The sequence below is a fragment of the Panthera uncia genome, chromosome B1, assembly GCF_023721935.1.
Source record: "Panthera uncia isolate 11264 chromosome B1, Puncia_PCG_1.0, whole genome shotgun sequence".
Lineage (NCBI taxonomy): Eukaryota > Metazoa > Chordata > Mammalia > Carnivora > Felidae > Panthera > Panthera uncia.
Window position 1 is genome coordinate 11720277 of NC_064811.1, and position 24172 is coordinate 11744448.

At 48.2% G+C, this 24172-nt stretch overlaps 1 protein-coding gene across 4 annotated transcripts in view; it reads right to left on the reverse strand.

Moving 5' to 3' along the window:
- PROM1 (prominin 1) overlaps positions 1 to 24172 on the reverse strand; it is a 134882-nt gene that overhangs the window by 101063 nt on the left and 9647 nt on the right. For all 4 annotated transcript variants that reach the window (XM_049630343.1, XM_049630341.1, XM_049630340.1 and 1 more), the window contains one exon: positions 3088 to 3531. In XM_049630343.1, coding sequence (XP_049486300.1) covers positions 3088 to 3313 — 226 coding nt within the window. In that variant the 5' untranslated portion in view covers positions 3314 to 3531. The remainder of the gene's footprint in view (positions 1 to 3087; positions 3532 to 24172) is intronic.

A 24172-nucleotide genomic window follows, 5' to 3' on the forward strand; every position in this document is an offset into this window, starting at 1 on the left:
TTCAGACCAGGGCAGGTATTTATGAAGTACCCACACCAGGTTCTTGGGCATATTCTGTTGTGGCATATGGCAGTTACCTGTATTTCTGGTCTGCCAAGGAAGTTAAGTAGGCCTTTGTCTCAAGTCCCAGCTAAACAAGACCTTCCATCTTGTATTTATAAGGCTACAACCCAGGCTTTGCTTTAGAGAGTTGCAAATGCAAAATGTAGTATGCTGTTTTGCTCGGACACAGGAGGTAAAGTGGAAAACTTCCCAGTCCAATGGCATGAAAAAAGGGAGCCCAGGCTGGAAGGTCCTCCTTTCTCTCCCACTCCTGCACTGGACCCCGACTCTGAATCTAAATCACTCCATTCTTGGGCGCCTGGGTGGCTCAGTTGGTTAAGCGTCTGACTTCGACTCAGGTCACGATCTCACGGTTTGTGAGTTCGAACCCCACGTCAGGCTCTATGCTGACAGCTCAGAGTCTGGAGCCTGCTTCAAATTCTGTGTCTCCCTCTCTCTCTGCCCCTCCTCTGCTGGTGCTCTCTCTCTCAAAAATAAATATTAAAAAAAATTTTTTTAAATAAATAAAAAATAAATCACTCTACTCTTCCAAATGAAAGGTATACCTAGGGGATAATTTTTTCTGCGAGGATGTTATTTTATAGAAGACCTGTCCTGAAGTCATCTGTTTCAGTTAATGCCTCACATTAGTTAAGCTACTAAATAGGATTCCTTTTCTCTCTCTATCTCTCTCTCTTTCTCCCACTGTTGTTGTTTTATATCTTCAATTATGAAGACACCTGCCTAAGATCTGGTGCTCATGCAATGCGCTGGCCCCGGCAGGAAAAAATGTGTCTCGTATTTGTCCTTTATGTGACAAAGCACCTAATGGACACTTTGAGACCATTATGAAATCTAGTAACTAGATGAAAAAATTTAAATAATGGGGTGGTGGGAAAAAACCAACACTCCATGATGTCACCTGTGAAATTCAATATAATATTCTTTAAGGAACCTAAAGAGTTTTGTTTTGTTTTGTTTTGTTTTTTGAAAGGGGCACTGCTGGTCTGCTCTGATCTCCTGTTGAGACTTTTGGGAATTTCTTCTTCCAAAGTAATAAGTATTGATGAAGGTCAAGGGACAAGCAAGGCTAACACCCTCAGATTACAGCAGGATTTAAATTCTTCAGACGCCTCCTTCTAGACTAATAATGATGCTGGAGTTCAAAATCTTAGAATGCATTGGAAGCAAAATGCCATTTGACCTGATTGTTTGAATGAAGACTTTAAAAAATATGGCTTTCCCTTGTAAACTAAGTGCGAAGAAGCTGCCCTATGAAATCTAGAGGAAGCAAAATAAAGCAACATATGGAAAGAGATTATAGGATTAACTAATTACATGATATGCCTTAATAACACATGGATGCTTCACAATCTTTTTGAAGATGTCACTATAAATTCATATGAAATAACTGAATTCTATTCCTTTTGCATAAAAAGCAAAGAAGCTAAGACTAAAAACGCTAGTAGGTATTTGTTTATTCAGTAATATACCAACGCTACAAATAAATGAAAAGGTATCTACTAAGAATAGTGAACTTGTATCCAATATTAATAAATAAACTGTTTACTTTCTACTTGTGTCTTTTGGATTTCCAGATTTAGTCTCTTAAGCAGGGACATAAATAGTAAGTAGTATTTGTTTAGGATTCTCTTCAATGACGATAGGGCCCAGAGTGATTTGTTTCATTGAATTAAAACTTAACAAAAAATTAAGAACTACACTTCGAACTGTTTCCGTTGCTTAATCTAAGATAAATAAATGAAAAAATTTTCTTTTTTTTATTTTAAAAAATTTTAGTGTTTGTATTTATCTTTGAGAGAGAGAGCGAGCATGAGCGGGGGAGGGGCAGAGAGAGAGGGAGACAGAATCCGAAGCAGGCTCCAGGTTCCGAGCTGTCAGCACAGAGCCCGACGCGGGGCTGGAACTTGTGAACTGAGAGATCATGACCTGACCTGAAGTTGGATGCTTAACCAACTGAGCCACCCAGGTGCCCCAATCCAAAACAATTCCAATATAAATGTGTCTTAATGAAAATCTACCAATGCCCATAATACAAACAAATGTTAAAGTCCACTAAATACATTCTCTTTCCCTCTCACCCTCTCTCCATCTTTCTGTCTCTGTCTCTCTCTTTCACTCACACACACACACACACACACACAATTCTCTTATGAACAACAGCTAACCAGTTAAGGAAGATGATAATGATTACCACAAATTTTTAATTTGTATATTGTGGTAAAAATAGTGTTCAAATCTTCTTAGTTTAAAAAACAAGCCTAGAAGAGATCTAATATTAAGTCAATAAATATTTAGACTGCCAAACCCTAATAGCACATACTTCCCATAGACCATTTAAATCTTCATAATCTCATTCCTGAAAACACATACCCGCAGATTTCTGAGTACAGGCAGTAGGACAAACACAGCGGTCCTCACGAAGTGTGAGGCGCCATGCCATCAAGGCTCCAACAAGGAGCCATCCCTCCTTTCCTCACACGTAAGGTCTTGGAACTGAAGCAAACAGTTACTCAGGTAAACACACTGGGTCAGGCCTGTCTTTGTCCTAAGCAATGTGAAATTGCACTTTGTGGTGGGTGGAGGAGAGGCCAATTTGTAAGTGCAGGTCTAGCCACCAGAGGTAATTATTAACTTATTTGATGTCAAAGAATTTGCATTTTTACCCTCATTTTTACGTGCAGTTTGCACTGGAGAGTAAGTCATTGCTCTAACCAGGAAGGAAAAAAAAAAAAAAAGAGGGAGGGAAGAAAGATCAAGAATTGGAAAACCAACTTAGCAACATAGTTTGATTTCATTTCTTATAATCACATTCCTGACAGTCTATTTAAGCTGGTGCAAGTTTTCTTAACTTCTGTCTCAATACTTTCTGCTCCTGTGCAGTCCAATCACTTTGAATCTCATGCTTTAAAATGCTGAGTATATTACATACTTACTATATCGTTATTAACAAACAATATTGTGTGAGCACACGGCAGCGTGTTTGGGGACAAGTCCTCTCTGTTCTATGCAACGGGCACTCACCTTCGGGGAAATCATTGGGCTGCACCACGCGGAGGAAGATGTGCACGATTTGAAAGAGGCCGCCAATGGGCCCAGCTTTGTAGGAGTCTTTGGTCTCATAGTTCGTGGCAGGCAATTCCAATTCCAAGACCTCCGTACCCTTTGTAGATGACCGTGATCCCAGGGAGAGGGTATTCCCGCAGAGCTCCAGCAGCAGCAGCAGCAGGAAGCCGAGGAGGAGGGCCATCGCTAGCAAGGTCCCCCACGCATGAGGTGGAGCTAGTGGCCTCCTGTCTCAGAGGTTCTGGAAGCTTTGGGTGAGACAGGAGCCTGCGTTCCTTTTCCTGCGGGGAGAGCCCGGGGTGTGAGGAGTCCTCCCTTTCCTGGCTGGGCTGGCATGCAGTGAACCGCATCCAAGGGCCTTCTGTGGGTGTGGGTCTGGCTCCGTGGCTCAAGGCACCATCCCTGGTGGGAGAGAAGGGCAGCAGTGACTTGGCACGCAGCCTGCCCGCCCCAGGACCTTCCCTGCAAAGCTTTAGAGCCAGCACTCTGCCTAATCTGCTGTGTGGGAGGCAAACACAGAGCCTGCTTAGCACTGCTGGGGCAAGAAAGCCAGAAGGTCCCTCCCCAGGGGCCAGACGCAGAACACAGACCTTTTATGGGTTCAAGAAACACCCTATGGTGTAGAGAAGGCTTAGAAACTGACACTTACCGGCCACTTACTATGTTCTGGACAACGTTCTACATGCTGTGCTGGCTGGACCCCATTTACAGATAAAGAAACAACCACAGAGAGGACTTCCCGGGGACTTGCCCAAGGTGACGGCTGTTTTAATGGTGGGGCCACGGTTCAAAACCAGGACTTTGCCTTGAAAGCCCAAGCTCTGAGCAGGACACCAGGACACCCTTCCTAAAGAGCCCTGTGTCTCAGGGGTCCAGAGGCCTCCTGCCATAGACTGTTTTTCTCCAGGCTGCTGTTGCTGTCCGTACCTCTGGAGATTCATTTTCTCTGCCTTTTATTCTACTCATTTGCTCACTGACCTTATTTCAGGCATCCCCCTCTCCACCTCACCCTCAACCCAAACTAGAAGGCCTCAAGGGCAGGAACCAAACTCTCTAAGGCTGGATGACACTGGAATCTATCTTTCTAACACGTCCACTGGGTAATCGTGATGGAAACTTCTGCCGCCAAGTCACTACCTGGAAATTGGGGGTCCCAGTGATGAGAGACAGGGCACCCGCCCCAAGGGTCGGCGGGAGAAATGAATAGGAATTCTAGAAGCAGCTACCAAGCCAGTGTCTAGTGAGGGCACGAGACCTAGAAGGTCTCCAAAGTGGACCCTGTCCCTTTGTGTTTCTGTCCCCAACCGTGAACGCGGGACAGGGCACAGAGTCAGACGCAGTAAGTGCTGCAGGATATAAATCAAAATGATGGTGTGGCTGGTGCCACTGTGAGGAACTGGGAGCACCAGAACAGAACCTACCCGAAGACCTGGGATGCTGTGCTCGTAGTCTCTGAACTGGGGTCAGGAACGCCCTGATCGCGTACCATTTTGTACATTAGATACACACTCAGTAACTTTCAGAGTAAGGGCAGGGTGCTCCTGAAACACCGTGAGAGGGTGGAAGGGGGGTCCAGACAGTGACGCGTTGCACAAGGGGCCGGAGGCCCCACTGCCTGCATTCCCCCAAGTCAAAGAAAGCTCCAAACAAAGGTGGGATTTCAGGAACTGAGTGTTCCTGAAAGATGTTAATTCGAATTTAATCCCCTGGATGTTGCCTCATCTTCTAAGCCCCGTCCCACTCCAATTACTTCTGCACAGAGCTCCCAACAGAATGACCCCGAACACTCTCTATCTAATCACAGGCTGCTCAGCCCCTCTGGCTCCCGGCACCAACCGGGTTAACCCCGTATGGGCTTCCGCGTCTGGGCTCCATCGCACCCACGGGTACACCAGGACCCTGGTGACTTTGCACTGGCCCTTCCAGGCCTGGCTGCTGCAGGCGCCCCGTCCTCGGTGCTGCAGGCTCTAGCCTTTCACTGGTCCTGACTGGAAGCCACCCGCGTGTACGCTCAAACATGGGCCTGCTCTGCGCCACCTTCCCGTCGTCTCCAGAGAGGACAGATGAGAAGGACACGAAGCAAGCTGGCCTCTGCAGGTCACTCTGGATGGGTCTCTGGGGCCACCCCGCGTGGGAGAGAGAGGGGAGAGGAGACGGTGTGTGTTATTCAGGCTGGCCGCCATCCTTTAGACCAGCGGGCAGGCATGCACACACACTGACACACACACACACACACACACACACACACACACATTACACAAAACATCCACATAACACACACTAACACACGGATACATCACACACTGATACACTACACATTCACACACCACACATACGCCTACCACACACACTAACACGCTCCATACATGCCCGAAACTTACATACGCACAGCACACACACTCACCACACGCCCATCTTATCTTGTTTGCTGCTAAGGGAGGGGCGGGGAGCACAGCAGCTGGAAGGATTAGAGGCTCAGCGGGTAAGAAAAGCTGACTTCCTGGTGAGGCCACCACCGGGCCTCAGCCAGGGAAGGAGAGAGACGGCAGGAGGCCCGAGGGAGAGCTTGGAAGAAACAGTCTCAACCTTCCTCCTGAAAAAGCGGGGGAAGGCAAATCACACATGAGAGGCGGCCCCACTCATTGCTGTGAGGCTGGAAGCACCAATCAAGCCAGCCAGGACCGCGGCTACCGTCCAGATTTCTTCACTCTTTGCTCCAAAGTGTGGTGCCATCCCCCCTAAGTGTGGGCTGAATGTGAGGAAAATACTAAACTCTCACGACTTAGGAAACCCCAGATAATTAATAAAAGTCAAGGCGAAAGGCATCTCGGCGGGGTCCTCACCTGTTAAGCTCAGGGGGCAGCCAGGGCATCTCAGGGCAGCTCCTGGAACTGCCCGAACACACGGAGGCCAGCTCTCCCGGCCCCAGAGCAGCATCCCCACAAAATGGGGTATTTATATAAAATGCTAATTATTGGGCACAGTGTCAGCAGCCATATCCAGGGCCTTGTGGTGGCATCTGTGGCCACACACCAAGTGCATTAATCTGCACTTCTAACACTCTTCCCGGTGACTGATTCTCAGCACAACTGAAGTTTGAGAACCAGCACTGTTCCCGCGCGCTTCCTCACCTAACTCGTGCCAGTTGGCAATGACGCCTTCCCCAAATGCCCTTCTTCTATTGCATTGAGCTGATCCATCCCAGCTGCTGTGTGGGGCCCCTGATTTACTCGTCTCTGTACCTCGGAGTCGGGCACACAGTAGGCACTCAGTAAGGATTGCTGAAATCCAGTGGTGAGGGGTAGAGGGAGAACTGACATGACGTGGTCATTTTTACCTATTTCAAAATTGTATCAAGTGTTTATCGGTGGTCCCAAAGCATCTGGAAGGGAGGTGTCAGGGTGTTTGTCGCTATTCCCACAATATATGCAGCAGATTGTCTCCTTGCTGGATTTACCCATCGCACAGCAACTGGTCAACCATCCTGGGGCAGTGCCTTCTGCTGGGACCCTCAACTTTGCAAGCCTTGGAAACGGCTACCTCCTCACACAGGCACTGGACCAATCAAGAAGTCGAATTCACCATTTTTCCGATTTATGGGGTGCAGATTCCTGGTGTCCATTGCAAATACACCGAGTTCAAACTGGAAAGGGGGCCCAAGAATGCGAAGTTTGAGCAAATATTTCACGTGATTGTGAGCTTGGAGCCCGGAGGATGGCACTTCCACAAAGACTGTTTGAAAAACAAATATGGTGACCATCCACCTTCATTTCTTCTTCTTTTGATGGAGTTTCCTTCAAAAGGAGCTTTGTAGTAGGAACTGGTCATCTGGGATTTGGGGGAGGGATGAGCTGCTCAACTTCAGAGTCCACCTTTGTGAGTCCTATGGGCAACACCCCTGGGTTTCATGGTGAGGTCAGTTGAGGTGCCCAAGTTGTGCCCTGGGGGGGTGCCTCAGACTCACCAAGCAGATGCTTACTCCTGGGCTTGTGCCTGGAGCGCACACTCACGCAGGGGCAGTTTCTAATTCATTCTAGACACGATGGCACAGTGTCAGCAGCCATATCCAGGGCCTTGTGGTGGCATCCGTGGCCACACAGCAATCAGGGGTCCTCTTGTATGTCCCGCATGAGCTCCTGAGCCCGGCTAGCCAGCCTCCTTGTCACTTCTCTAAGCTACCCAGTCCTCAGTCCCATTTCTGCTAAAATTACCGAGAGTGGGCTTCCGTCACTTGCAACAAAGCATCCTGCCCCTTAACATATCTGAGATAGCTCTTGGTCCCCTGCAAAACCTTCATATTTGAAATGGTACCAATAAAATAATATTTGGTTTAAAGCCTTATTATTTTGATACACTTGTCCTTTGATACACTTGCTTGCTTCACGGTGCTGGGAATGCACAGAAATAGTCCACGGCAGAAATCATAAAGAAGTTCATTTAAAAAAAATTATGGGGCATATCAATAAAACAAAACTAAACTAAAGGTCCTTGCTGAAGTGACAACAGGCCTCACTTGAGACAGGGCAGGAGTCTCTAGTCCCCCTCACTAACCTTGCCATGAGAAGTTGCTTACCTTCTCAGTGCTTTCCTTTGCTCATCTGTAAAGTGGGGTTTTGAATGGTGTTGGAGGGTGAGACCCCGAATGGGTACAGCTCCCCGGCACACAGCTGCTAGTCAATAAAGGGTCCCTACTGCCATTGCCAGGATCAATTCCACAAACCCCACCGCGGCCCTGGGCTCACCCTGATTTGACAGGACAGCTCCGAGGATACTTTCAAAAGAGTGAGAAAGTCTTTGAGCCACAAAAACGGCTCCATTTCGCAAGGTTCAACCTGACATGTAAAAGCAGATGCTTGAGTCTCCAGTGGGGCGTTCAAGGACCCCAATCATTCACCTGCGTGTCTTCACAAAGGTCAGCCGCAGCCCACAGGCGGCCTGGAAAGCCTCTCGGGATCCGGGAGCCCGGGAGGGAGAAGGGTCAGCGAGCCGCCTGGGGCTAAGGCTCAACCTGTTGCCGCAGGAAGCCTGGGGCGCCGGCTCCCCCCGGTCTTGCTCTCCAACCCACCGCCAGGCCGGGCCCCCTCCTGCCCTCTCTTCCTCCGCCGCAGGAGGCTCTCCCGGGCTGCGGGACACAAAAGAATGGGCTGCAGGGCTGGCGCGGGAAGCGAGGAGACTCAAGGAATCCGCCGCCGCTTGGGGGAGGGGGTTGCCGGAGTAACTTGGCTGCCGGAGCGCGTCCGCGCGGGTTCCCCGCCGCCGCCCCGGGGAGGCTGCATCGGGGTCGCCTGGGAGGAAGGGGACCGGGGCTGTGTGCCACCCCATCGGATCCCCTCCCTCTCGGCGCGGGCTTTCGGGGAAACTGACCTCGGGCCCCGCCTCTCCCGCACCTCGAAGCTCCTTCCTCTGTCCACGCTTCCCTTTGTTGTCCCAGCCGGCGCCGTACTGGCGAGGTGCGCCGGGAGCACGCAGCACCCAGTGCTCCACGCGGCAAACGCCGTAGGTGCCCGAGCTGTGCACCCAAGGGGGCAGGGGACTGCGTCAAGCCAGGGGTGCGTGCGCTCTCCCATGGGCGCGGGGAGACGGCCTCTCATTGCTCCCCCAGGGTCCCCCTCTTGCTGCGGCCCTTTGCACCGCGTACTCCATTTGGAAAAGCCAGAGGGAGGTGACCCCTTTCCATCCCCAGCAGGGAAGGCTCCGTGCCCCGCGACCTCCTGGCCGCCCCCAGCACTCCACTCGCCGCAGAACAGTTCCCCAACTCCCTGACGAGCCTCCCCTCGGTCCTCCGCACTCTCTGAGAGCGAGCCCCCGGCCTCGGGGGTCCCGGTCCCGCTGGCGTGTGCCCTGGAACCTGGCGCGCCGCAGCCGCCGGCTCCCCTCCAGGGGATGGAAAGAAGACCCACCACACAGCCACCCGGCAAAGTTTGCGCGCGTCCGCCCTCTGCTCGGAACTCCCGCTGGCCCCGGCGCCCGGACCACCTCGCCCACTTTGCAGCCCCCTGGCTTCCCGGCCGCTCTCGGGTGGGGGGGGGGTGGCGGGGGGGCTCCTACTACCTGCTGCCGGGCCAGCGGGAAGAGGAGGGCGCACAGCGAGCCTCTCCGGTCCCGATTTCCTGCCTTCTGGCCGGGGGTGCGCTCGGGCCCCTACCGTCTCCGCAGACGCCTCCCGGGCTCCGGGATGAGGACGCCGCTACTCACCGTGCGCCGGGTCCTGCTCCCGTTTCGGCCCCAGCGCCGCCCGCCCTCCCCCCTGCGGCGGGGCTCGCCCGACTCCGGCTCATGAATGATTTATGAGCCGCTCGGGGGACCACCGGGACGGCTTCCGGAGTGGCCGCCCGGCCGCCCCGCGCGCCGGTCAGTCCCCGGGACGCGGCGCGCCGGGAAAGGCGCCGGCCCTGGAGGCGCGCGAGCGAGGCCCGCGGGGTCCGCGGGGACCTGTTGCGGCCTCCCCCTGCTCCCGGGCGGGCACTCGCGGATGGAGCCTCGGGAATGGCAGTGCTATCTTGAGCGTACTCACCCCCCCCAGCGGGAGAGCTGAGCTGGCGGCCCGGTTCCCGGTCCGGGACCGGCTCGGGATTTTAAAGGTAGCTAACTAAGCCTGGGGTTCTGGACGCGCCCCGGACTGGGTCGGCAGGGCTGCTTCGCCGCGACGCCCCGAGGCACCCACCGGCCCAGGACTGCGTGCATTTCCTGAGGCGGGAGTCCTGCTCGGCCGCGCACGCCCCTCGCACAGTACCCACGCCCCCTTCACCTGGGCCGAGCCTCCGGGTGGAATGCAGCCACCCCGCGGAAAACTCCTCCTCTCTCTGGCCCCAGCTCGGTGGACCTCGGTTGACCCCGCCCCCAGCTTTAGATCTTCGATTGCCGACCCCCAACAGACCTCTTTTCTGATTTACCCAAACAAAACCCAACCCAAATCGTTTGGTGCGTTCGTCTGTACGGATCACAAAGCCTGGAAAACCCGCCTAAAGCTGTCCTTGCTCTCGTGTACGCATCTAGGCATCTGCTGTAGCACGAAGCAGGATGTAATTGCTCTTTTCAGATGCGGGGCGGAGAGTCCCCTGACATCCCCTCGTCCCCGAGCTGCAGCGGGTGGAAACCGGCCCTCGGCACTCCCTCCCGCCCCTAACTGCTCTCACCAACGGGCACCTCACGCCTCACTCACCACTTCCTGTCTCGAATTGAGATACCCTTGTAGGAAAGGTAAGATTTAGGGAAGACTAGCACCATCGGGATGCTACCGGATAGTTCCCGGTAGACGTTTAATGTTTGCGATGCGGATGGAGGGAAGAATGCACAGGAACATTCCCAACGTAGCTCGCCCTTACCCCAAGATCTAGCATAAAACCGCTGCTGGAAGGAGCATTGTTTGATTTAAAGTTTAAACTGATCTTGAACGTGCATATTTCTAGGACGACAAGTGTTAGTTCAGGACATTTCTGAAAATGACACTACAGGCATAGCCCCGTTTAGGTGGTAGTTTAAGTCTTCTGATCAGGCCTGAGGTTTCGCTCCTACTGGTCAGAGGCCTCTGCCTCAACACCTCCAGAGGCCTCCCAACACCTCTGCTCAAAGGTGGCCCTCCCAGGGCTGGGCCCAGAGGGGAGTCCTCCCTTCCTGCCAGCAGCCAGCTCTGACTTGCCTAAAACCTTGACCCTGTCCCTTTTTATCACTGTGACTTTGCCTGCTTATTCTCCCCAAGCCTCAGTTTCCTTGTCTGCAAAATAAAGACAATTATGCGTCACAGGGCTCATGTTTATTCCTACCAATAATAGTAAAAATAACAATGATGACAGTAATAGAAGTGAGCGCTAACACCTAATGAATGTTCCCTCTGAACAAGGCACTAGGCCAGGTGCTTCAAGTGCATTATTTTGTATAATCTCAGTGACAAAGACAGCCTCTTATCTCCATCTTAAAGATAAGGCTAAACACAGGTTCAGTAATTTGCCTGAGGTCACAGAGGTACTAAACTAAGCGCTGAATTTAAACCCAGATCTGGCTTCCAGAGCCCATCATTGCCCTAACCCCAGGATATCAGAAGATAACATAAAACCCTCTGACCGGTGCTCCCCTGATTGACAATGTGGCATGGCATTCTAGCACCTCACTGAAATGGTTGGCCATCTGTCTTCCTGTAGGCACTGAATGCTTCAACTGTTTGTATCCATTTTCCTACACTCTCCCCCCACCCCCCAGCACCTACTCTATGTGGACCATTGTAGGGGTTCAATAATTAAATGAATATGTAATAAACATAGAACACAATATTAAGGTCTGTTCTGAGCAGCCTTAGGCAGATAGTAATGCAGGACTTAATGATTTGTTCTGTTCAATTCAGCTTGGAGTCCTAATGCTAGTCTTCTAATCTCGAATTAGAAATTCTAGCACAACTGAATTTCTCTGGCTGGAAGAGGTAATATTATTCGCATTTTTCCACCCAGTCGTTAGGTGCAAAAATTAGGCCTTCCTTTCTGAAATCGCCCCTCATTTTTCCTGCCCAAATGAAATCAAAACATGAGGCATCGTGGCAGCTGGAGAGAGCCCGGAGATTCATTCAGCTTCTGTCACTCACTGCCAATGTGGTCCCTGGGAAGTCATGTAACCGCCCTGGGCTTCACATTCCTCATCTATCCAATAGCTTTGCTCAGTGACTATATAAGGCTAGAGGCTGGCATGTGGGACCCCGGAGATCGGAGATCAGGGACATTTTCATCAGCACAGGAAGGTCTAACGGATGACATTGGTTTAAATAGTGAACCGTAATAAAGCAAAAATGACAACAGGATGGGATAAGAAACTTAAGTTTCCATGGAAATGATCAGGGTTCTGTGGCATTAGAAATGAAGTGTTGACATTAATTACTGTGAGAGTATACAACGCTTGGCCATTCAACAATCCTCAATCTTTGACAAGCCGTTCCTTATAAAAGACTTTGGATAGCCTTCTCTGAATCACCAAGACTGAAATAAAATAGGTTAGTGAGTATATTATTCTAATTAATATGACATTCCCTACTATAAATAACTATGTCCCTCCCCAATAATGTGTTTGTATGACCAACAAACATGACAGCGTATGACCCTTTAGGAAAACAAGTTTGTGTCATTTCAACATCTGCTGCCCTGTCTTAAGACTGAAATTTGTGTAAGAGACGGCTAAGGAGAGAGGGAGAAGTTGAGCGGGGGCAGGAGGTGGGAGTTGTGGGGAGAGAGAAAGAGAGAAACTGATTGTTCCAAATAGAAATGCCACTCGCTTTCAAAGGAATGGCTTCATGCAAGCCAGAGTTCTCCCGTAAACGTTTTACCTCATACTTTCCTGTTCGTTCATCTTGCTTTTTCTCCCCTTGCCTCTGGGCTTAGAAACCAAAAATAGCATTGCTGATGTTTAATAACCCAAAGCCAAAAAAACATTCTTCTTGAACCTCAAGAACCTTCAGGTAAGATTTGTAACTCATTCATCAAGCCCATTGTGTACGAATTCAAAGGAAGAAAACTTCACCCCAGTTTGGACAAAGAGGAGGAAAGACAGAGCGAGGGCCAGACCAGGGCCAAGACCAGTGTCTCAGCGCTTGGATTCTGAACTGGGAATTTGGAAAACCCCATCCCACTCACTGGGGGCCAGCATGGGGTGGTTTTATATTTTATGTGCTGAATCTGTCTTCCAGTAACAGTTTCAAATAAATGCTTCATCTCTAGGGCTGGCTTTCATCTGTGCCGACATCATTTTTAACGCACACTAACCCAGACAGGGCTTCATAATTTGCCTTTCGTCACCATATGGGAAAAAATGAGCGGCACAGGGCAGAGAATTACTAAGCGTTAGGATACTTGATCTCATTTTCTCAAGGAGGGCGAGGTGCCTTCGTCTCAATGCTTGGACTGAGATTGAGGAAGGGGGTAGGCAAGAAAGTTCCACAACTTCTGGTTCTATAGTTGTCAGTTTTTATCATATCCCCTAAAAGGCTCACCCAGGGACATGTAATTCATACAACAGTAAAACTGACCTCTACACTAAGAAGTGTTTTACCCCTCTGGGAATAATTGCTACTATTACTTCCTTCTAAGAATTGGCACTTCTCCGCCCATCATATGAAAGCTTTCCTTAAGGCATTTGTTAGTCACTCATTCAGTAATTTTTATGCAGCACCTACCATATAGGTCAGGAGCTAGAGATTCCACTTCCTTTGATCCAGAACATTCTTGGGGGAAAAAAAATAATAAAACTTTTATCAAATGCTATCTCTCCTCTTATTTACCCCTTGTATATTTCCCTCATTGTGAGACTTTTATTCATTTATTTTTAAATGTTTATTTATTTTTGACAGAAGGAGAGAGACAGAGCGTGAGCGGGGGAGGGGCAGAGAGAGAGGGAGACACAGAATCCGAAGTAGGCTCCAGGCTCTGAGCTGTCAGCACAGAGCCCGAGTTGGGGCTCGAACTCACAGACCGCGAGATCATGACCTGAGCCGAAGTCGGACACTCAAGTGACTGAGCCACCCAGGCACCCCACTTTTTTTTTAAATTCATTGTGAGGCTTTTAAAACATCATTCTCCTTGGCTTCATACTTTATCTGCCACTTGAGCTGTAATCAGGTATTTATTTTAAGCACAATAAACTGTCTGCTCATTAAAACACTCATTTTTGCCAGAGTAACTAAAATGTTATAGTCCCACCCACCTGAATGCCTTGAAGGCATGAAGCCAAGTGAAATAAGTCAGAGAAGAGAAAAAACAAATACTGTATGATCTCACTTATATATGGAATCTAATAAAACCAATTCATAGAAATGGAGATCAGATTTGTGGTGGCCAGGGGCAGAGAGGTTGGGGAGTGGGGGAAAGGGGGAAGATGGTCAAAAGGCACCACCTTTCGTTTATGAGATAAATTAGTTCTGGGGATGTAATGTACAGCATGGTGACTATACTTAACAATACTGTTTTGTATATTTGAAAGTTGCCAAGTGACTACATCTTAAAAGTTCTCATCACAAGGAAAAAGAATTTTCTCAGTAAAACTGGAAAACAAAATAAAGTAAAAACTATGAAATACAATATAAAATATTATAGCTCTGGGGCGCCTGCATGGCTCAGTCGATTAAGCATCCAACTCTTGATTTCAGCTCAGGTCATGATCTCATGGTTCATGAGTTTGCGTCCTGCTTGGGAACCTCTCCCTCCCTCCCTCGCTCTCTCTATCTCCCTCTCTCTCTCCGCATTCCCGATTGCCCATATAAATGTCTGCCTGTGCATACATTCTCTCTCTCTCTCTACATATAAATAAATAAACTTAAAAAAAATTATAGTTCCATCCAGCTACTTACTCCGTGGAGTGAAGAAGGATAGCTATTTTTTGTGATGTAGTGTAGTGGAGAACTTATGGGATGTGGTGTTTGAACACATGCGGGAATGAGTCCTTGCTCTGCTCTTTCATTCATTCACTCATTCATCCATTCATTCATTCGCTCATACATCGCTTATCCATGCATTCAATGGATATTGACTGAGCCCCTTCTGGGGGCCAGACTGAGCAAGATATGGCAGAGAATAAAACAAAGGGGTAAGCCCTTGCCCTCCCAGAGCTCACTCCCTTATAGAGAACATGAAACATGGAAGCCACCAAATCAATAAGCATGTTCACTGCATACCCTTGAATAAGTTACTTAACCTCTGTGAACTTCAGTGTCCTTACGTACAAAATAGAGGGGTTTGCAAAGATTAAGTGAGCTGACATATGTAACATCCTTGGCACAGAGTAGGCAATAAATGGTAGTTATTATATCTGCTCTTTTTTGAGAGAGAGAGAGAGGGAGAGAGAGAGCGAGAGAGAATGCTTGAACAGGAGAGAGGGACAGAGGGAGAAAGAAAGAGAGAATCTTAAGCAGGCCCTATGCTCAGCATGGAGCCTGGAACAGGACTCGATCCCACCAGCTGCGAGATCATGACCTGACTGAGCCACCCAGGCGCCCTTCTATCGGCTCTTTCTATTTCTTTGTCAAACTCTCTCTCTCGCCCCTACCCCCCTTTTCATTTCCAATTTCATAGCTTAGGAGAGTGAGGCTGTGGGATACACAAGCTAAATGTTCACCCCACAGATACTCACCTATTTCACCCCAAAGATTGGCAAGGCTTCACACCAGAAAAAAAATATGTTGAGGACATATTCCAATCTCTGCCCTGCAGAAGAAGTTGTCCAACACGTGGAAATGGGCAACGCAGATGACTGGCATTTTGTCGGTGTGGCAAGGGGCATGATCTAAGGGACATTCAGGGAACTTGCGGCTTCTATAGAGGTGTATACCTTTATTTGTATTTCTATGGACTGGGTCATATTACAAATCTGTAAGCATCTAGTGACATGTTTTGCAACTACTGGAAAATATTCATTTCGGTGTTGCTGATTGCCTGTGTAAAGGTCTGCTCTTCAACGTGTCCTCGGAACCAGTCATAACATCTTACTAGTCCCCTCAGTAATTACTGAGTTGAGTAAAATCTTTGATATGCATCCACTATACATTTACATGACAATCATGTTTTTAATTCCTCGAAAGTTACAATTTAGAAGCCCCAATGGAGCTTATGGTCTGTAGCAACTGGCAAATTTTAACGATAATTAATTCTGTAAATTAAAATTTGAATATATGCTGGAAAGGTGAAACTCTAAATCTTTGCATAGGTTCTAATATTGTAACAGCCTCTTCAGTGGGACAGAGATGCTATAAGTGCCACACTAAAGTTCCTGCCAGCTTCTCTCCCAAAGCCTCCCTACAGCCAACTCATTTAGAGCAGCCTTTGACCCAACACTCCAAGAAATTGCTGGGGACAAAGGGAAAGATTTCAAAAAGATTTCAATAAACTCTGACGGTTGAGAACACAGAATAATTTGTTTTTTAATTAATAGGTTTAAGGAAGGGAGGGGGAGACAGAGAGAGAGAGAGAGAAAGAGAGAGAGAGAGGATCCCAAGAAGGCTCCATGCTGTCAGCGTAGAGCCTGAAGTGGGGCTTGATCCCATGAACTGTGAGATCATGACCTGAGTGAAATCAAGAGTTGGACACTTAACTGACTGAGCCACCCAGGTGCCCCAATAGGTTTAAGGTTCTTAAAGATCAAGGAAAGTGGCTGGGAAGCAGTTTCAAATGTTTACAAATGAGGTTCTTTCGTCCATTCTCAGAACTCAAGTGCAGACCTCACCCACGGAAGATCAGGGAATGTGGACAAAGGACTGGAGTATGTGCAGGAACCGTGCTTGGAGATGGGATAATCCCTTCCAATGGGCAAAATCTGGGAGAGAATTCCAGAATAATTTTCATTATGGAAGGAGGAAAAATTACAAAGTGAGAAAATTGTTCTAGATGAGGGTTTTTTTTAACTTTGTTTCTCTCAACATTTTGAACTGGCTAATTCTTTGTCACGGTTGGTCCTGGGTGTGCAGGACGTTTGACGGGATGTCTGACTTCTGCCCACCAGGTAAAAGTAACACCCTTCTCCCAGCTGTGACACCCACAAGTATTCAGCACTTAGAGTTCGAGTTTTTTTTAAGGCATAGGAAAAAGTATTGAGTTTGGACAGAATTTTATCAGGTACATTAAAGAGGGACTCCTGGTAGCAGATTTGGCAAATGCTAAGGATCTGGGACATAAACGGAAGCATATTCGGCACCCAGGTCACTCAACCACTCATATTATCTACCTGGCCCTGCAGAACCAGCTCCCGTGTTGACTTCACATCACCTCTACACCTGCCCTGGAGGAGTTGCAATGTGAGATATTTCAGGAAAGCAGTTGGCCTACTTGTATTCCTCCTGGAGACATTCAGAAATGTCCCACGCTGGGGGCTGGGTACTGGGTGCTTGTTCTGAGTATAACCTAGCTTGGAGAAACTCAACATTTTACTTATAACTTGGAGCAGAGAAGCATCCAAAAAAAGGGAATCGGACTGTAAATGATATTAGCCATGACTTAATGAGAAAGGGCCTGGCACATTACAGGGCTTCAATAAATCTTAGGGAAAAACATGAGGAACAGGTGAAACTATTACCCCATCATGAGAAGACAAATAAATATAGTAACTGCAAGACGGTGCTGAAAGGTAGAAAATGCATATCCAGTTTGTGAACTCGTTGTCACTTATTAACTAAGTACTATCTATCAAGCACTGAGCAAAGGACTTTCCATTCATTCCCTTATCTAATGAACTTCTCCTAAGGGGGTATTATTACCCCTATCTTCCCAGGAATCAAGACACACCAACCAAGACTGCGTTTTATTGGTTTCATAATAAGAGTAACAGTTACCATTTATCAAAATAACGATTACTCTCAATATCTCATTTAATATTTATGATAATCATAGGAAGCAGGTATTGTCCGAGCAAATTAAACAAAAGTCTATTGAACACGATGCGCCAGCATGGTGCTAGGTAGCGGGGACATGAGAGCAGACAGTCCCTGCCCTCATCAAGTGTATAGTATAGGAGAGAAAACAGACATGAACAAATACTTACAGGTGGGATGATTCATTTCAAATTCCCACCTTCCCTCTCCCAGTTGGAAGCTCTTACCACAAAAATACAGATGGCAGCTTTCAGACCTAGGGCCAAAATAAAGACATTTTCTCAGTGAGCTTTAAATAAACATCTAACCTGTGCCAGCCAAGGGACAGGTTGGAATGTAGGGACACAGAGGTGACTTCAACCCCATCCCAATGAGAAACAATTTGCTTGGACCCGGCTGCCCAAATACTGTAGTTACGTAATTAAACTCCATCACACGGCAAATAACAGTGGTGATAGAAAGATAATGTAAAAAGAAGGTGTAAGAGGAACAACAACAAAATCCTGGAATCTGTTGGAATACAACAAAACAATGATGATAAACCTGGGGAAGCAGGGCCTTGGAAAAAACTGAGCTGGGGTTAGGGGATTTGAGAGCTTAACTGGGACAAAAGACAGAATTACAGACGTGCGGAAAGAAATATCTGCATGGGGGTCATTCTGCAAAACGTTTCAGAAGCCACTTAACGCTGTCTAAAAGTGCTAAGATGCATAAGACCAAAAAGAGGGTTTACTGCTTTTTGAGGCGTCTCATTTGAAGAAGTGGGGGCTGGAGGCAACCAGAAAAGTAAAATTAAGCTTGAATCCTAAGGAAAAGTCCCCCGGTAAGGAGACCTAGTGATTCAGGGAACACTAATGAGCTTTGGAAGCATGCACTGAAGTAGAATTTAAGTCAGTAAAATTTCTGAAGCTCAGTAATAGGTATCAGGGGTTCTGTTTCATGCCAGTTTGAAATTTTCCACTATAATAAGGTAAAAAAAAAAAAAGTCAATGGCTGGAATATTGGGCAATGGGAAGGGGCCCTGGGGCCCGTCCATGAACTTCAGTGAGAATGAGATGGCTGCCGGGGCTGAGTTGAATGTGGGGTGAAAGTGCAGCCAGCAGGCTAGGAGAGAGATCTGTGTCATCTTGGCTACTTTTGACACATTAGTTCTTATGGAGGGAATATGGCAAATGCCTGGGAAGTTTAATAAATAAGGGGCAGTGATGGATGCAAATTGCTCACCCTTGGTTATGAACCAGGGAGTGACATGGATTCTGGAATAGTGGACCGTGGAATAGACCAGGCTGGGTTTGAGTCTGGCTCTGGCACACTAAGTCCATGTGTTGCCTCGGACGTATCACCTAACTCCTGTGAGCCTTGGTTTACCGCACCTGAAAAGTGGAGTTAACACAGGTAGTACCACTGGGGTTTGAGAGCATTAAAGGAGATCTGCACATCGGAGAGTTCCAAGGAGAGCTGGTCCTTTCCTCCTGACCACTCCACCCCCGATTGTATCTAGGGCAGAACAATGATCCTTCTTTACTCTACCTTGCTTTTTCCCATCCCATGGGTCTGTGGCTGGTTGGATTAACTGGATAAAGTGATATCAAAAAGACACAGGAGCTACAGATTATAGGATGGCTCTGATGCCCCACTCCTAATCCCCACTGCAAGAAGGCAGCTGCTCACTAAAACCGTACTAGAAGGTGTAAGAGGGCCACGCATCCCCACAGCTTTTCACCACCATGGAAAAGAATCCAAATGTGTCCTACTGGCCCTCACCTATGTGTGAAGTAGAACCAGAACACAAATCTGAAAGTAAAACCAATTTAGTATTTTTCCCTTTGCCAGAGTTTTCTATCTTAATTAATGGCTCTATGCAATCTCTCGGGAGAAATTCAACCTTAGCTATATTTAGTATTTGCCATTTGTAGAGTTGTCCAACACTCAATTTCTTTTCTAGCCGAAACAGACATCCCTCCGTGGGGGTAGTCGTGGGCTACAGTCCAACATCTCCCACCACAAAAGCCAAAAGATTTTCCTCCCATTGACCTGTCATGCACCCAAGGTATTGTCTTATCCAGGCCTGGTCAGTTGGCTACTCTTGCCTGTGACTTTGACTCTTGGATGTGTGAGATGGCAAATAGGGCCAATCAGACCAACAGAGGGTAGCAGTGATGGTGGTGCGGGTGGGTAGCAGGTGCCAACAGCCACATCCTAACCAGGCCGTCCCCACTGTCCTTGGTTCTGATTCTGCTCTCCAGCCTCCTGACAAGGCCAGGAATCACCCAATACATTGCCAGTACATTCCTTCTCTGGCTAAGATTGGCCAGGATTGCTTCCTGCTGATGTCTGATGGATGAATACACCACCTCCACTATCTGCTTCGCCTTCACCTTACTTTCTAACCCACGTCCTTCTCTCCAGTCTCACGGTGGCAGTTGCTAACTCAGCCACTGAGCACGTATGTTGGCAGTCATTCCCTCTGAGCAAATTGTTTAGGCCAGGACTCAGGGGAGGTGAATGTCTCCTAAGGTGCAGGATCAGATCCCATCTTTTCTTAACATACTGATTTTTTTCATCATGGAGTTGGGGCATAGATATTGGAGTTCTAGAAAATATTGCATTAAAATATTATTTATCCTAATTAATGAGCTCTGGGGGCACCTCCTTATATTTTGTGCCAGCCTTCACATGGCTCTATGCAATACTGGTCAAGACCAGAGTTCACCCATACATTTCCCTTCATTCACTAAAAAAATTCTTTAGGGTTCTGCTCTGCACCCCATTATACTAGGCTGTACACATGCAGAGATGATTAACACCAAGTCCAGCCCTCAAAAATGTCACCATCTTGTGGGGGAAACAAATACAGGGCACTCTGAATTCTAGGTGGCCCGACAGAGGGAGAGGATGAGGTAAATATGGGCATAAAGATAGCAATGAATACTGAGTTCAGCCCTGAGTGGGTCAGGAAAAGTTTCTGACCATGGGCTCTGGTGCTTAAGCTAATCCTTTGGAATGAGATGTTCATCAGGTGGAGAACAAGGAAGACATTCTGAGCAGAAGAATAACCTACCCAGGTGTGTTCAGACTCAGCCAATGATATCGTGAGGCTGGATTGTAATGTGCCTGGAACATAGTGTTGGAGAAAATGAATAAGGAGAGATAAATCTAGAGCAGGAGAATGGAAGGGGTCGTCAGATTGCCATACCAAGCGATTTGGACCATGTGAAGGCAATGGGGGGGGAGCCATGTGAGGTTGTAAAGTAGAGGGGTAATGGTGTTATGTTAGTTTCAGGAAGGTGAGCCCGGAAGGAGGACTGGGGAGGAGAAAACTGTGCGGCGTGCAGACAGATGAGCCTGTCAGGAGACTGCCTGGGTTGGGGGGTGCTCAGGGACTGGTTCGTGAGAGCCTCGGTGTCCTATTAAGGAATCCAGCCTTTTCCTATAAGTTGAAGGCTCTGGCCTTTGGAAGAATCCATTAGATCTAACATCTTGTGCTGCCTTTCTCCTTCCAAGTGCTGATTAAAAAAAAAAGTGCAATTATTATGTGTAGCAAATGTCTGCGGGCCTCAACATCTTGGGTCTACACAATAAACTTTCATTTACACTTAGGTCACAGTTAGAAACTCCATGCCCTGCCCCACTTCCTCCCCTCCCCAAGCAGGAAATTAGATGCAGGGAAGAGGCTCCAGGACACCTCCGCCATCATCCTCCAGGGCTCCAGCTTTCTGCTTCTCAAGGTGAAGCCTGAGACAGCCAGTGCTGACCCCAACCCAGGAAGGTGGGCTTGGAAGGCCAATGTCCTTCAGATGCCGCATCAAGGCCTGCTGTCCCTTCCTCTGTTACACATCCCCGAAGTTATAGGTTTCCATGACCTGTAAGCTCTGTAAGCTTTGTTCACTCAAATATCCCATGAGCCTAAAACTGTGCCTGGCAGAGAGTAGGAGCTCAATAAATATGCCTCTATTGAAAGTGTTTAGTATAAGCACCCTAACCTGGCTTCAGATGTGCTTTGCTACATGCTGGCTGAGTCCCTTTAGACTAATCATTTCACCTCTCCAACCTAAGCGTCCTCATTGGAAATGGGCCTGCCAGTGCTTAGACATTCCTCCAGGTATTTTAAAAATAAAGGTATTTTTAAAAATAAAAATATTGTAAACTAATACATACACAAAGAAAATTCAATATAGAGAGTGCTTGGCACCTAACAGGTGCTAAATTCCTTTCCTTCTTCCTTCTCTTTCCTTTCCCCTTCCACCCTTTCTCCTACAAATATTTATTGAGTGCCTTCTATATGTGCCAGGCATTGCCCCAAAGACATGGCAGGAACCACAACAGAAAAGGGTCAAAGGTTACTGTCTAGTTTCTGAGATACACAGAAAAATCTGTACACAAATCAACAAAGTGGACCATTTCAGACAGTGTTAAGAACTATGGAGAAAGTCATACTGAATGAAGTAATTGACCACGGAGGTGAGGGGGCAGTTTTTCTGAAGCCATGTCCAGATTTTAATTTGGGTAGAAATTTCTTTTGCCCTGGGCTTACGGACCAAAGCTACATGCTAACTGGGGTCAAGAGCTGGGAGTTCTGGACCTGATGGTCCGTCGGACTTAGAGAGGTACCTAGTGCTGGGGGCCCTCTGTTTCCTCATCCAGGTGCAGAGTCTCTGAGGTTCTTCCCACGGTCAAACACTTCCGTGATTCATTGTTCTCCCCAAGTCCAGCACTGTGTCTGAGCCAGTTTGTGATTTGTAGGGAGCTTAATATTTTAATTTAGGAAACGACTGTTAAATTAGTTAATAGACACGCTGTCTTGCTGCTTGGCAGCTTCCTCGGTCCATCCTGAGTTTTATTTTATTTTATTTTTTTAAAGGAATCTTTAAAAAAATGTTTACTTATGGGGCACCTGGGTGGCTCAGTCGGTTGAGCATCCGACTTCAGCTCAGGTCATGGTCTCACAGTTTGTGAGTTTGAGCCCCACGTCGGGATCTGTGCTGACAGCTCAGAGCCTGGCGCCTGCTTCGGATTCTGTATCTCTCTGTCTCTCTCTCTCTCTCTCCCCCTCCCCTGCTCATTCTAGGCCTCTCTCTGTCTCTCAAAAATAAATAAATGTTAAAAAATTTACAAAAATGTTTACTTATTTATTGACTGATTTTGAGAGAGAGAGAAAGGGAGAGAGAGAGAGAGAGAGAGAGAGCAAGCGTGGGCTGGGGGAGAGGGAGAGAGAGAATCCCAAGCAGGCCCTTTGCTGTCAGTGCAGAACCCGATGTGGGGCTCGAATTCACGAACAAGAGATCATGACCTGAGCCAAAACTAAGTCAGACACTTAACCAACAAGGACACCCAGGCATCCCCCAATCCTGAGTTTTAAACTTAAGCCAGGAATCCCATGGTGACGCTCAGTGTGACTGTGGATACCATTAAGAGGCATATAAGAGCTTATTCTGAGCTTCCTATATACATGTCTGTTTGAACCAGCTTGTATTCTGGTCCAGGTTTCTGGACACCCCTCAGAGCACCCTACACTAGAGGTGACTTTGATCGTGGTGTTTCAAAGACGTTTTGAGTAAACGTGCGCTCTGGGAGCCACTGCTCTGTGACACGGGCTCCAGAAACCCTTTGATATGACGAGCCTGTTCCCTGCAGGATCAGTTCTATGTGAAAACGGGAAGTAGGCATGGGAGGAAAACTGTGGGCTTTGACCGAACAGACTACGTGTACGGCCTTTGGTGTGGTTTTGGCATGTCTTTGATCTCTCAGAATTCGTTTGACTGCGGACAAAATGGGAATAACGATGCTTATTTCACAGTTACTACAAGGGTTTTATGAAAGGACGAAGTGACGCCCATAGATACTTCCTGTGGGCCTCCTCTGGGTGTCTGCACCTCTGTGGTCTTCTTGGGGTGCTCTGCCACTCCTCTGCTTTCTCCACCCTCCACCCCAGCTTTGCAAGCTCTGCCTGTCCCTCTTTCTCCTTCTGTTCAGCATGAGCACCCAAGGCATTCAGACACCTGGGGAGCACCTCTGTCTCCCTGGGGAGACCCTCGGCGAAAGGGCTACAGCCATGAACCTGAGTTAATTTCCCCCAAATTGCTCAGGTTCAGACTTTCTCACTGTGATCTCATCAGGTGTTCATGACACCCCATCGTGTGTCCCCGGCTCCCCTGCAAGGTCTGGCCATGGTTGGGGCCCAGCACGCGGTGGTTGGCATCCCTCCCTTCCTGCCCTCCAGGGAGACTAGGTGGGCTAAGAATTGCCAGCCTCTCCCTGTCACTTCCTGGGGCCCGTGAGGGTTGCTTACAAGCTTTAAGGTATCCAGAGACTTGGGGGCACCTCTCTTCTTGATGTGACCCTCTGAACCCTCTGTGAAAGGGGCCCCAGGCTAGCACTGCGTATCTTTCTCCTGAAGACAATTGGGGGAAATGTTCCTTTTGTTTCTACCTCTCAATCCCCTCTCTGGAGATGCAAGCCTGAGGCCACAGGATACTGGGCAGGACGGAACAAAGAAGAAGACCACAGAGCTGGCAGTCCAATCCTTGTCTGGGACTACCGCTCCGCCCACCTTGTCTCCGGTGGCTCCCCATCCCAAGTCTGAGTTACCTCCTGGGGAGGCCTTGACCCTCCAGCCACTGCCTCCCAGGGACATTCCCACCACCTCACTGGCCAGCTCGCACTCATCCTGTCCCAGCACTGCAAATGCCCCCAACCGCAGCAGCCACCTGCACA